At 37.1% G+C, this 13,559-nt stretch overlaps 3 protein-coding genes across 3 annotated transcripts in view; all 3 read right to left on the reverse strand.

Annotated features, from left to right (window-relative positions):
• Positions 1-1,263: 1,263 nt before the first annotated feature.
• Positions 1,264-2,825, reverse strand: LOC119076876 (putative odorant receptor 71a). Its single transcript, XM_037183886.1, has 4 exons — positions 2,025-2,825; positions 1,788-1,887; positions 1,464-1,727; positions 1,264-1,406 (listed from the first exon to the last, which is right to left on the reverse strand). Exons 1-4 carry the CDS (start codon positions 2,762-2,764, stop codon positions 1,353-1,355), a joined length of 1,158 nt encoding a protein of 385 aa, XP_037039781.1. The 5' UTR covers positions 2,765-2,825; the 3' UTR covers positions 1,264-1,352.
• Positions 2,826-6,081: 3,256 nt separating this feature from the next.
• The window catches only part of LOC119076869 (odorant receptor Or2-like), a 200,995-nt gene continuing 193,517 nt past the window's right edge, over positions 6,082-13,559 (reverse strand). Inside the window, exon 5 of the mRNA XM_037183878.1 lies at positions 6,082-6,228. Coding sequence (XP_037039773.1) covers positions 6,175-6,228 — 54 coding nt within the window. The 3' untranslated portion in view covers positions 6,082-6,174. The remainder of the gene's footprint in view (positions 6,229-13,559) is intronic.
• LOC119076841 (putative odorant receptor 71a) lies at positions 12,077-13,555 on the reverse strand. The gene is made up of 4 exons (XM_037183844.1): positions 12,754-13,555; positions 12,508-12,607; positions 12,184-12,447; positions 12,077-12,130 (listed from the first exon to the last, which is right to left on the reverse strand). The coding sequence occupies exons 1-4, from the start codon at positions 13,491-13,493 to the stop codon at positions 12,077-12,079; spliced, it is 1,158 nt and encodes a 385-aa protein (XP_037039739.1). The 5' UTR covers positions 13,494-13,555.

Raw genomic sequence — 13,559 nt, forward strand, 5'->3', positions numbered from 1 at the left:
GAAGGGGAGGGCTGTATTCCCCACTTGTCAAATAACAACTTGGAACCTCGTAAGTACAATGCTTTACGTGATTAGGCAATGTAAATGAAAATGAAACATGCCGTAACACGTAAAAGTCTTTAGTGGATTTTCAGTGCATTCAAAGTGATAATTTTCATTTAACATTGTTGTCTGTTCACAAATTGACTTTGATCACTTTTTATTACTCCAACTAAGATAATTTTAAATTGCAACTCGGACGGTTGATTTCGAATGTAGCTGCCTTGTCCTAAGACAAAAACAAAATCGTTCTGCGAAGGTTTTAAAAGAACAGGCTTTATGTTTTGGTCACTTCTAAGTTGATCACGAACGCGGTGGCACACAAATTTTGACAATTTATTTTTCATACAACAAAATTTGTCTAAATTGTCAGAATGTATATGCCACCCTGTCTTAACCTGTTCCTTCATCGGAAAAAGCAAGGTTCTGAAAGAACAGGTTAAGACACTTGTGATTTGATCACAAATTTGGACAATTTAAACATGTTTTGTTAAACACACTCCTTACAGATTGTGTGAAATTGTCAAAATATATGTTTCACCGGCCTTCGTAAGTTTCTTAACATGTTCTTTCAGAACCTGAGGAAAAAGTGACAGCTGAACTGAAAATGTTTTAAGAAACTTCGCCACATAGGTCGCCACATCGTACTGTAAAAACGGCTTTTGACGAGCCAAAAACAAACGATGTCATTCACAGCAATGAATGGACAAACCAGGCATGGCCGATTTGGTCAAAATAATATGAAAATGTGTGAGTAAGAATCCGTTTTTAAAATCTAAATCACTATGACCTCCGCGGTGATATTTGATAAGTTTAAATTCATTGCTCCACAGAGCCATAACCTATACGGTTTTGTGAACATATTATCAACAGTATTTTTTTGGTAATGTCGCTAAGGCAATTTGACATTTAAATAACCTTGGGACAAAACAGATGTTGCCTACATCTATGTAACTCTCAAGGCTGTATACTTTGGGGAGGTCACGCAGACCGCCATTTTATTAGATACGCGGGAACACACCACTTCTGATGATTCACCACATCATCAAGACGACGAGAATCATCAGAGTAGGTCAATTTTTGTATGAAATCGGCCATTTTATCATCAACTGTGGTGTGTAACCCGCGTATCTGTTCTGCATGACCTCCCCAAAGTATACAGCCTTGGTAACTCTTAAGCTAAACTTAGCGTGCTAAAAACTTTATTCCCTCCAATCATTGGTGACCAATGTGATTGTTAAACGTTGCTGAAAATCTTGAGGTGCTTTGTGTATAATGTATTAAAAGGCCTACATCCTCTGCTGCCTCCATTTTTACTGTTTAGTGTTTTTCAAAATGTTGAACAGGCTGTATGACGAATTCAAAATCTGCAATACAAATACTAGATTGGCTAAACCGACAGACTAGCAAAGGAACAACTTTACCTTAGTAAATGTTTCCAAAGTCAACGGATACAATTTACCGATCAGCATCTCATGCGATTGCTTCAGATATTCACCGAAAATGATTATGCATTTCATGGTCGAATGCGGTTGGCCGATCCATTCAGATTCAAACAGACTGTAAGTAAGTCGACCACTTGACAACAAAATCTCATTCCCCAAGTAAGTTATCATAAATAACTCAGCAATGCTGTAAAAGAGCGAATAGACATGAACTATGCGCTCCACAGTGTTGACACTAACATCCTGGAAATTTATTGAAAATTTTAATGATTTCAACGTTTTGGGAATTCGTGTTAATTATACGAATGCCAAACAATAAATTGAACCGCAAATACAGAGGCCACTGGTAGCGAGTTGCAGTAGAAAAAGAGTTGACAAAAATGATTCCAGTTCGTCTATTAATCTTTAAAAAAAGGAACAACAATGCAAGAGGTGACAGATAGTTACTTGACATACTCAGACTTCTGAAAGAATAAGTTAAGACACCTACTCACTAACTTAGAAGTGTCTTAATCTGTACTTTCAGAACCTTGGACATACTCTCTTAAATGTAGGTGAGCTTTAATCGACGCCACTAAGTCCCGACGAAAAATTGTCTGTTGTTCCTTCTCCGACATATTCACTTTACCGCCGCCGGGTATTCGTCCCAAGTTTCTTATTTCCATTCCCAGAATTTTATATCTTAAAGAACATTGCAGCAGTAAATACCAAATTAGAACGGAAAACGTTAATGGCAGAAACGTTAAAATATTTTCGCTAGTGAAGAAAATGTACGCCATCCAAAACCCAATCTCACTATTTCTCCAATCCAATGGAAACGCAAAATCCATCACAAAAGCTTTCTTTTTTCCAATAAAAGGGAAAATTGAGCATCCCAGTGTAGCAACGATAGTACCACATGCGAATACATTCACAAATTTGATGAATTTTTCCACTTTCCCATTGAAAAATGCGAAATCTTCGTCATTTTGTATTGAGAAAACACAGATTCGATCTAGCAATCTCGTAATTGATTTCTGATTACAGAGCAACATCACAATTTTAACAGTCACAACTACGGTAATAATGGACAATTCTGCTAAGAAAACACTTTGATCTATGGTTTCGCCTGTAATTGCTCCAATCCCGAACGAAATGGGAAATAACCAGTAGTATATGCAACAGAACGACTTCAGTCCGAGTTGAGTAGCAGTGGGTCTGTCTTCTCCATGCCAAAGACCGATACGACGACAGAAGAAAATAATTTGATTTATTACTTTATGAACTCGAGTGGAATGCATTTCTTGAACTTTTGAACGTCGTATATTCAGTTGTAAACGGTTGATTGACTATTAAATGCGCTCAATCGTTTCCTTTTAATGCAGAACAAATAATTTCCTTTGTCATCGGTAAATTTGAGTAAATTATAGATCAATCGCAGTGATAAGACATCGACGCCATTCACAAATTACATACTCTCTCTATGTGTTCTAAGCATTTTCGATATTTTCTCCATAAATTATTCCGCACGCAGGGGAGTGGGTTGTGAAAATTGCCATTTTTCGCGTGCGTACTTTGTGAACGACCCCATAATTGTCATCAGTTTCGATCGTTTGTTGCATACTTCCCAATTAATTATTGAAAATTATTATTTATTTAAGAGGAATCGACGGTGTACGTAATACCACACAACGATGACACCTTTCATCAAAAATCCATAATGAAAAATCACAATTGCGACCACAACTGTGTTTTAACTTTGAATTAAATCTAGAATTATTTGTGATAATTTAACTAGGTCCCACCTTTTGGGCGGGTCAGGTCCCTTGACTGACAATTTTTCAATATATTTTTGACCAATTTCATTGTAGAACTTCCGAAGCATCACTGATACAAACGCCTACATTTGATATATCGATTACTCTAAACATGACAACGAAATTTGACAGAAAAAGTTCTTCAAATAAACCTTCGAAGACCGAATGATCTTTGAGTTCTGATTTTTCTTATAAATGTGCAGCAAGATTTTCAATCAACCACAAATCGTAAATAAAATGCGACTCGTGTGAATTACGGCCCTCGCTTCGCTCTGGCCGCAAACTTCCCACTCGTATGAGCCAAGGCTGTATACTTTGGGGAGGTCACGCAGATACAGATACGCGCGTTACACACCACAGTTGATGATAAAATGGCCGATTTCATACAAAAATTCACCTACTCTGATGATTCTCGTCGTCTTGATGATGTGGTGAATTTTTTGTATATGTAAAGTCATCAGAAGTGGTGTGTTCCCGCGTATCTAATAAAATGGCGGTCTGCGTGACCTCCCCAAAGTATACAGCCTTGGTATGAGCTATCTATTATTCTGTTTGATAGCCATTTTGTCAAATTTAATCAGAGTAGATGCGAAGTTTTACAAATGTGGAACGATGAGAAAACTCTTTCACTTTGGTAAAAAATTTAAAAAAAAAACCGATAGATGTTCTTCTCTTACAGTTTTGTACAAAAAGGAAGTCCCCCGGTATTTTACAAAACCGTCACTCGTGAATAAAATGTGGATGGTAATAAACGACCGATAAATTAATTAAATTTTTTTTTCGTTTCTTCACTTTTGTCGATTCAGAAAACGACAAAAGTGAGGAATTGACAAAACGTCTTTAAGTTACATTTCGTAGAAGGATGAATTTCCCTAGGAACGAACAAAACGTCTTTAAGGCCCGTCATTGGGAAATGACAGGACAGTTTCCCGAAAATGTACGGAAAATTTTATCACAAAAATTCACCGAAAAAATTCAAAGAAACTCACCTCTTATGCTTTTCATTGTATTCGGGCATAGTCTCTTTAGGTCGCCAAGGCATATTTGAACACTAAACACTTTTTACTCGATGCAAAAACAGAAAGTTTTCTTTATGTTTTGTCGCGACAAAAACACAGAAAATATTCCGACACAACTGTGACACTCCGCTACTATAAGTACAAGAATGAATGTTTGCTGTGTTCACTTCGCCGGTAAAATATTTTCATTCAAAAAAGTGTCCGACACTTCAACGGTGGTAGACATTTATTAAAATTGAAACCTCTCTCACTTCTTTAGTACTTCGCTGAGTCTAATTATGCCAACTCTTTGAATAAAAATATTGGCTGAGGTCGAATAATTCTCCGCTGAGCTTTAACAAACCTCCGCTGAGCTCTAATAATTCTCCGCTGAGCTTTGACAAACCTCTAATGAGCTCTAATATTTCTCCGCTAGGCTTCAGTAAGAGTCCGTCAGACCTTAGCACGTTGTAGTAAGGCAATGAAGCTAGGCGAACACTCAATAAGCATCAGCGGATACCTAATAATTGTTGCTATGATTTAATAAGACTCCACTTAGCTTTGGCAGATCTCTGCTGAGTGTCCGATTCGCTCCATTAACCCTTACTGCACCTTGCTTAGGTCTAACGGAGACTTCCTGAAGCCTAGCGGAGAATTATTAGAGCTCAGCGGAGATTTGTTAAAGCTCAGCAAAGAATTATTAGAGCTCAGCGGAGAATTGTTAGAACTCAGCTGATATTTTTATTCAAAGAGATGGCATAATTAGACTTCGTGAAGTCTTCTTAGCTTACTAAAGAGGAACGAACATTTATTTACGCTCAGCGCAGTCTTACGAGAGGCTCAGTTTTTAATAAATGCTCTCCCATCGTTGAAAGAATGTCCGCTGAGCTCTCGTAAAGCTTTAAAAAATGGTCGATGAGCATTATTAAATGTATACGCTACCCTTTGTCAACTCTTTCATGATTTTTATAATATGTCCGACACTTTTTTGAATGAAAATATTTTATCACCGAAGTGAACACAGCAAACATTCATTCTAGTACTTATAGTAGCGGAGTGTCACAGTTGTGTCGAAATATTTTCTGTGTTTTTGTCGCGACAAAACAAAAAAAAACTTTTTGTTTTTGCATCGAGTAAAAACTGTTTTAAACGGGCCTTAAGTTACATTTTGTAAAAGGATGAATTCCCTTGGAACGAACAAAACGCCTTCTCGTTACATTTTGTAAAAGGATGAATTCGCTAGTGTTCATACTCAATCGATTGATTCTCACTTTTTCAGATGCATATTTTGCTATATTTCGGTCCAGGTTTGGAACAATCATCACACGGGGAACCAATATGATTTCGCTATTTCAATGATAGATTTGCAAAAAAAAAATTGTTTTATTCTTTGATTTTTAATTTTCAGTTTTCTCTATACACTGAGAATATTTTTTACAATTGTCGGAAACTCCGATTAGAAATTCAGAATGTAATTATTTGAAAAGAAAACAACAACAATTTTTAGTTAATATGTCAATTTATCATCATTACTAATATCGACCCCTCTTGACCTTCTTACACGAAATACCAACATTGCGGAAACCACAACCTATTGACATCAATATTTGAATTTCACATTTAATAGGAATTTTAACCATTGCGTATAATTAAATCCAAACGAATGAGTGTGTCTGGTGTTAATTACTGTGTTGTTGGACTATTTGACACCGGTGTCAAATAGCATGCACTGTGTTGTGTGACTATTCGACACTGGTGTCGAATATTCACTCCGTTTCAAAATTCCGTGAGTGTGATACCAATGTGCAATGTGCGTGCATTCTCCTACTATTTCTGTTATTGCTGACCATCGTGAGCTGTTTTGTGAAAGGAAATGCTCAACCAGAGCCCCCATTTCTACTGTTTAGTGTTTTTCAAAATGTTGAACAGGCTGTACGACGAATTCAAAATCTGCAATGCAAATACTAGATTGACTAAACGAGCAGACTAGCGAAAGAACACCTACCCTAGTAAACGTTTCCAAAGTCAACGGATACAATTTACCGATAAGCAACTCATGCGATTGCTTCAGATATTCACCAAAAATGATTATGCATTTTATGGTCGAAAGTGGTTGCCCGATCCATTCAGATTCAAACAGGCTGTAAGTAAGGTGACTGCTTGACAACAAAATCTCATTCCCCAAGTAAGTTATCATAAACAACTCAGCAATGCTGTAAAAGAGCGAATAGACGTGAACTATGCGCTCCACAGTGTTGTCACTAACATCCTGGAAATTTATTGAAAAATTTAATGATTTCAACGTTTTGGGTATTCGAGTTAATTATACGAATGCCAAACAATAAATTGAACCGCAAATACAGAGGCCACTGGTAGCGAGTTGCAGTAGAAAAAGGGTTGACAAAAATGATTCCAGTTCGTCTATTAATCTTTTAAAAAAGGAACAACAATGCAAGAGGTTACTTGACATACTCAGGGTTCTGAAAGAACAGGTTAAGACACCCACGAAGGCGGATTTGTTAAACCAGTGACGTGGTTAATCAGAAGTGGCTAAACTTGTACTTTCAGAACCTTGGACATACTCTCTTAAATGTAGGTGAGCTTTAATCGACGCCACTGAGTCCCGATAAAAAATTGTCTGTTGTGCCTTTTCCGACATTTTCACTTTACCGACACCGGTAATTCGTCCCAAGTTTCTTATTTCCATTCCCAGAATTTTATACCTTAAAGAACAATGCAGCAAGAGATACCAAATTAAAACGGGAAGCGTTAATGCCAGGAATGTTAAGACATTTTCGCTAGTGAAGAAAATGTACGCCATCCAAAACCCAATCTCATTATTTCTCGAATCCAATGGAAACGCAAAATCCATAACAAAAGCTTTCTTTTTTCCAATAAAAGGGAAAATTGAGCATCCCAATGAACCCACAATAGTTCCACATGCGAATACATTCACAAATTTGATGAATCTTTCAACTTTCTCATTGAAAAAAGCGAAATCTTCGTCATTTCGAATTGAGAAAACACAGACTCGATCTAGCAATCTCGTAATTGACTTCTGATTCCAGAGCAATATCGAAATTTTAACAGTCAAAACTGCGGTAACGATGGATAATTCGGCTAAGAAAACACTTTCATCTACGGTTTCGCTTGTAATTGCTCCGATGGCGAATGAAATAGGATAAAACAAGTAATAGATGCAACAGAACGACTTCAGTCCGAGTTGAGTAGCAGTGGGTGTGTCTTCTCCATGCCAAAGACCAATACGACGACAGAAAGAAATAATTTGATTTATCACTTTATGAACTTGGGTGGAATTCATTTCTTGAACTTTTATTGTCTAATCTTCCAACAGCTTTTTACAGCCAACCTTTGAACGACAGTTGTAAACGGTTTATGGAATATTGGATCAGCTCAATCGTTTCCCTTTAGTGCAGAAGAAAAAATATTTGCGGTTTTCGTCGGTTCTGAGTAAATTATAGATCAATCGCAGTGATAGACATTCACAAATTACATGCTCTCTCTATGCACTGTAAGCATTTTCGATATTTTCTCCATACGTTTTACCGTGCGCAGGGGAGTGGGTTGTGAAAATTTCCAGTTTTCGCGTGCGTACTTTATGAAACGTCCCATAATGTCATCAGTCTCGATCGTTTGTGGCATGCTTCGCAATTAATTATTGAAAATTATTATTTATTTAAGTCGATTCGATGATGTGCCGTGCATAAAACCATACAACTATGGCACCTTTTAACAAAAGTCCATAATGAAAAATTTAAAATCACAATAACGACCACAACTGTGTTTTAACTTTGAATTAAATCTAGAATTGTTTGTGATAATTTAATCAGCTCACTCAAAAAAATGGGCAGTTCAACGAAATTTGTTTAAACTGCTCACTTTCTGCAAAGCTGGTCAACGTATTAGCAAATATTTTCCATTGAAACAGTAAGTTGTGATTCGAATAGTTCGTATTGTTTCATCGTCGGAAGTATTGTAGAAATTTTGATCTACAGCTAATATAACCCCAACCAAACTTAAGTTTTTTTTTCAGCTCGTCTACTCCGAGGTCTACTCATGCAACCTCTCTATACATACGTTTTTAGTACTATGAAGCGCGCGTATGACTCGTATGACTCGTAAAACTTGTACAAGAGAGTTAGATTGCATGAGTGGACCAACTGAAAAACAGCTGGAGCAAATTACGTCACAAATTTGATTAATCGTAGCTAGAGTTTATGAATAACTTTTTTCATGTGTCGGGGCTGAAAACGGTGGTTCACACGGTGGTTTGTGCAAGAACAAACAAAAATATGCGTATCTGTCTTGGCCGTCGGTTTTTAAGCATTTTCACTTGTAGAATTCACACACCTTTTCCATACAAACAAATTCACCAAAATTGAATTTGTATGGCGTTGTGAATTTTTTTTTTAATGAAACATGGTGTGTAACCCGCGTATCTGCATCTGCGTGACCTCTCCAAAGTATACAGCCTTGCTTGTGAGTTCCGCTCGTATCACAAATTGATCCCTCATGTAATGAACTACCTCCGCAGCACCCAATGTAACATACTATATTGTTCACTAAGGGAAAAAGTTGGAAATTTCACTTCGAGGGTTTTGTTTGTGGCCAAAGTGTAGTGAGACCAACAAGTCACCTGAGAAAATTAAATTTCCTACTTTTTTCCCGAGGTCAAAAACGACTCTAAAATTTTCAGCTGAGGACCTCAGCCTGAGGTGAGCAAATGACTATTTTCTCGTCTGCATTGTGAAATAGTATTTTACATGACTAGGGATAAAAAGATGAGTTTTCGTGTGAATCCGAGGCGAAGCCGAGGTCAATAAACAAACGAAAACGAGACTTTTTATTTTTATCCCGAGTTATGTAATGGATTTTATCACAACGCGCGATGTTCGGATGTCAAAATTACTTAACTAGAAGAATACTTCAAAAATTACACTTCAGGTCTATGTTATTGTCTCGTTTTCGCTTATGTGATAAAATAGAGTACACACTTGTCACGAAGAAGTCGAGGCTTGCCGACATATATTACATGCTAAAGGCGTCGAGAGAAGTGCTTGAAACATGAAAGTACGGTTTTCGACGCATGTAGCATGTAAAATTGTGTGTTCACTTAGGGGACAAATAGAAAATTCCAAACAAATAATCAGCACACGTTTCTAGGAAACTCAGGCATATAGATGTTGCAAAAATAGGCAAATCCGTATTACGGACCTGAATTTTCTTTTGAGTTACTTCATCGGGTAGTATTTAGACCCGTACGAAGTACTGGGGTCTTATAGGTTTACGCATACGTTTGTAACACGTCGAATTGGACTCCCTAAGTAAGGGGAAACCTATTGTGGTTGTCCAGAGATGCCAAATCAGCGAAAAAAAAAATGTTCGTCCGTCTGTCCGTCTGTCTGCGCGATAACTTGAGTAAAACGCATCCGATTTTGAAAATTCTTTTTTTTCCCGTTTGGTAATGTCAAAAGACAGGCTAAGTTCGAAGATGGGCGATTTCAGATCGACCTCTCCGGAGCTGTGGCCCAATAAGTGCTTTACGGTTTTTCGAAGATATCTCCGGACATTTAAACGTTACACTTGTAAGTGACACGTTAAATGAAAGGTTTTTACAATAGAGATCGACAAAGAAAAGGTTTTTGGAAATCGGATAACCGACTCGTGAGTTAGACCCCTTGGTGTGAACCAGGCACAGAGCGGCAAGCAGTTTTTGTTTGTAGGTCGGCCAAATTTGAACATATTTCGTCTTTTCTCGCTTTATTAGATAGGTATTGACCGTACCAATCAGGAAAAAAGTTTATGAAATTATGATCACCGAAGCGTGAGCTAGGTCTCTTGGAGTGAGCTCTTATCTGGCTACTCGGCCGTACAGTGACGTGGAGTATTTTGTCAATATCTCGAGTAAATTTTGACCGAATTTCATGAATTTTTTCTTTGTTTGAAAGGTATTAATAGTGAATCGTCAGTACTATTTCAGGTCTCCTAACAAAATGGCTACCGGTGGCCATATTGGATTTTAATAAAAGTGATATATCTTGGGAAAAATGGTACTTAGAGTTTCTGTTAACATGGAAACAATTTGTTATGTGTGTGGGGTGTTTCAGGCATTTCATATATGGACATCTATATATATCTATATTCACCTATATTGAGCTATATACAGGCATATAGAGCTATATAATAGCATATTCATCTGTGAAATGTTTGTTGAGAGGAAAATATAGGTAAATATAGCGGTATATAGCTGTTTAAATAGGAATTTATGAAAGTTGACTTCGTACGGGGCTGTATATATTGCCTCCAGCAATTTATTTGTATATGATAACAAGGCAAAGAAAGATAATGTAAGTGATTTTAAAGGGCGAATAGCTTTTCAGTAGAGAGTGAAGTAAAAGAAATGAAGAGTTTCACAGTAAAGGCTTTTGATACAAACAGGTGTTTCGTACGGGTCGGCGTTAGCTATGTTTTTTGCAACGAAACTGGAGACTTGGTATGACCAATCGACCTAGTTATCTTGAATGTACCATAATTTATATCGAATTACCGCGAAAATGAGTGACTTTACAAAACCTCTATGTGCTCTGGGCCGACATTCGACCATAACTATTTCTCTACGTTCATTGGTTTTTCGGGTGGGCGTCATAAAACTTTTGCGAGCCATACTTGCATGTCAGGCATATTTAATTTTTTTAAATCGGCCGTGGATAGGGATTCGGGCCGCCCGCTCACCTCTAGTCCGTATAAAGCTTTCAATTTAAACTTCAATGAAGCTAAACAATTCTTCAATTAATTAATAACTATAACCTGATCTTCTCAGAAGTCAGAAATGTTCACAAATGGGGCATGGGCGTGTGCGCAAGTATCAACTTGAATGTGCAAGGTCGACAGATCGGGTGAATTATTTTAGGAAAATGGTGTCCTAGCACACGTCTAATAAAAATTAAAATCGGCTGCCATTTTCCTTAAATATACTGCTGGATAAGTATATTTTCATCCATTGAATTCTAAATTGAGTTTTGTTGGTTGATTTAAGCGCTTCGAAACTAAAACAACGCGACGGAATTGTTTTCCTCCATTTCTCTTCATTACTTTTCCAATAAAAACCCAATCCCTGCATTCCTAGTTATAATTTCCATTTAGCAATGATACATGATGCCTTAATAAAACCATTGCTTGTGGTTGCTACTAGTGACGGTCTCAATTAATATAAAACTAAATTTCAAAATTTACTTTTTATTACACCAACTATGAACATCTTTGCCACACAAGAATAACGATATAAAATTAAATACCCAACAAACAATGTTTTAAATATTTCGATGCGATACAGCTTGCATGAATTGTATTCCATATCTACTACAGAACTCTTTTACAACTAAATTGAGAACTGAACTGAAACTGTTTGAGGAATATGCTGTTCTACCGACATCACTCTGCCCTTTAACATTATATGCTCAGAACGTTATTCCGAAAACGTGCGTCGTAAGCTAAGTGCGAGTTAGATAACACTCACGGAATTTTGAAAACCGACGCATTTTCTGTCTTTTATTTGAGTTGTTGATTTCTCCATTTAAAAATACTTGCAAGATTCACAATAAATCAGTGAACCACAAAACAGGAAATGTGTCGGTATTCAAAATTCCTTGCGTGTAATACCAACGTGCAGTGTACTGCAGTGCATTCTTCTTCTATTTCTGTGGATTAGTTATTGCTGACCATCGTGACCTGTTTTGTCTTAGGAAAAGCTCAACCCGATCCGTTGCTGCCTCCATTGTTACTGTTTAGTGTTTTTCAAAATGTTGAACAGGCTGTAAGAGGATTTCAAAATCTGCAATACAAATACAATCTAGTAAGCGAACAGACTACCGAAAGAACACCTACCCTAGTAAACGTTTCCAAAGTCAGCGGATACAATTTACCGATAAGCATCTCATGCGATCGCTTCAGATATTCACCAAAAATGATTATGCATTTTATGGTCGAATGTGGCTGTCCAATCCATTCAGATTCAAACAGACTGTAAGTAAGGTGACTACTTGACAACAAAATCTCATTACCCAAGTAAGTTATCATAAACAATTCAGCAATGCTATTAAAGAGCGAATAGACATGAACTATGCGTTCCACAATGTTGTCACTAACATCCTGGAAATTTATTGAAAAATTTAATGATTTCAACGTTTTGGGAATTGGTGTTGATCATACGAATGCCAAACAATAAATTGAGCCGCAAATACAGAGGCCACTGGTTGCAAGTTGCAGCAGAAAAAGGGTTGATAAAAATGATTCCAGTTCGTCGATTGATCTTAACAAAATGAAAAAAATTGTAAGAGGTGGCAGATACTTGACAGTTACTTGACTCAGGGTTCACGAAAGCGGGCATCAGATTTGTTAAACCCACTCGTTAACCCAGAAGTGTGTTGACCTGTACTCTCAGAACCTTGGACATACTCTCTTAAATGTAGGTGAGCTCGAATCGACGCCACTAAGTCCCGATAAAAAATTGTCTGTTGTTCCTTTTCCGACATTTTCACTTTACCGCCACCGGTAATTCGTCCCAAGTTTTTTATTTCCATTCCCAGAATTTTATATCTTAAAGAACAATGCAGTAATAAATACCAAATTATAACGGAATGCGATAATGGCAAAAATGTTAAAACATTTTCGCTAGTGAAGAAAATGTACGCCACCCAAAACCCAATCTCACTATTTCTCCAATCCAATGGAAACCCAAAATCCATAACAAAAGTTCTCGTTTCTCCAATAAAAGTGAAAACAGAGCATCCCAATGTAGCAACGATAGCTCCACATCCGAATACATTCACAAATTTGATGAATTTTTCCACTTTGTCATTGAAAAATGCGAAATCGTCGTCATATCGTATTGAGAAAACACAGATTCGATCTAGCAATCCCATAATTGACTTCTGTTTCCAGAGCAACATCACAATTTTAGCAGTCAAAACTACGGTAATGACGGATAATTCTGCCAAGAAAATGCTATCGTCTATGGTTTCGCTTGTAATTGCTCCAAACCCGAATGAAATGGGAAACAAACAGATGTAGATGCAACAGAGCGACTTCAGTCCGAGTTGAGTAGAAGTTGGTATGTCTTCTCCATGCCAAAGACCGATTCGACGACAGAAAGAAATAATTTGATTTATCACTTTATGAACTTGAGTGGAATGCATTTCTAGAACTTATGAACGTTGTGTGTATTCAGTTGTAAACGGTTGATGGACTATTGAATACGCTCA

The sequence above is a fragment of the Bradysia coprophila genome, unplaced genomic scaffold (genome assembly GCF_014529535.1).
Source record: "Bradysia coprophila strain Holo2 unplaced genomic scaffold, BU_Bcop_v1 contig_232, whole genome shotgun sequence".
NCBI lineage: Eukaryota > Metazoa > Arthropoda > Insecta > Diptera > Sciaridae > Bradysia > Bradysia coprophila.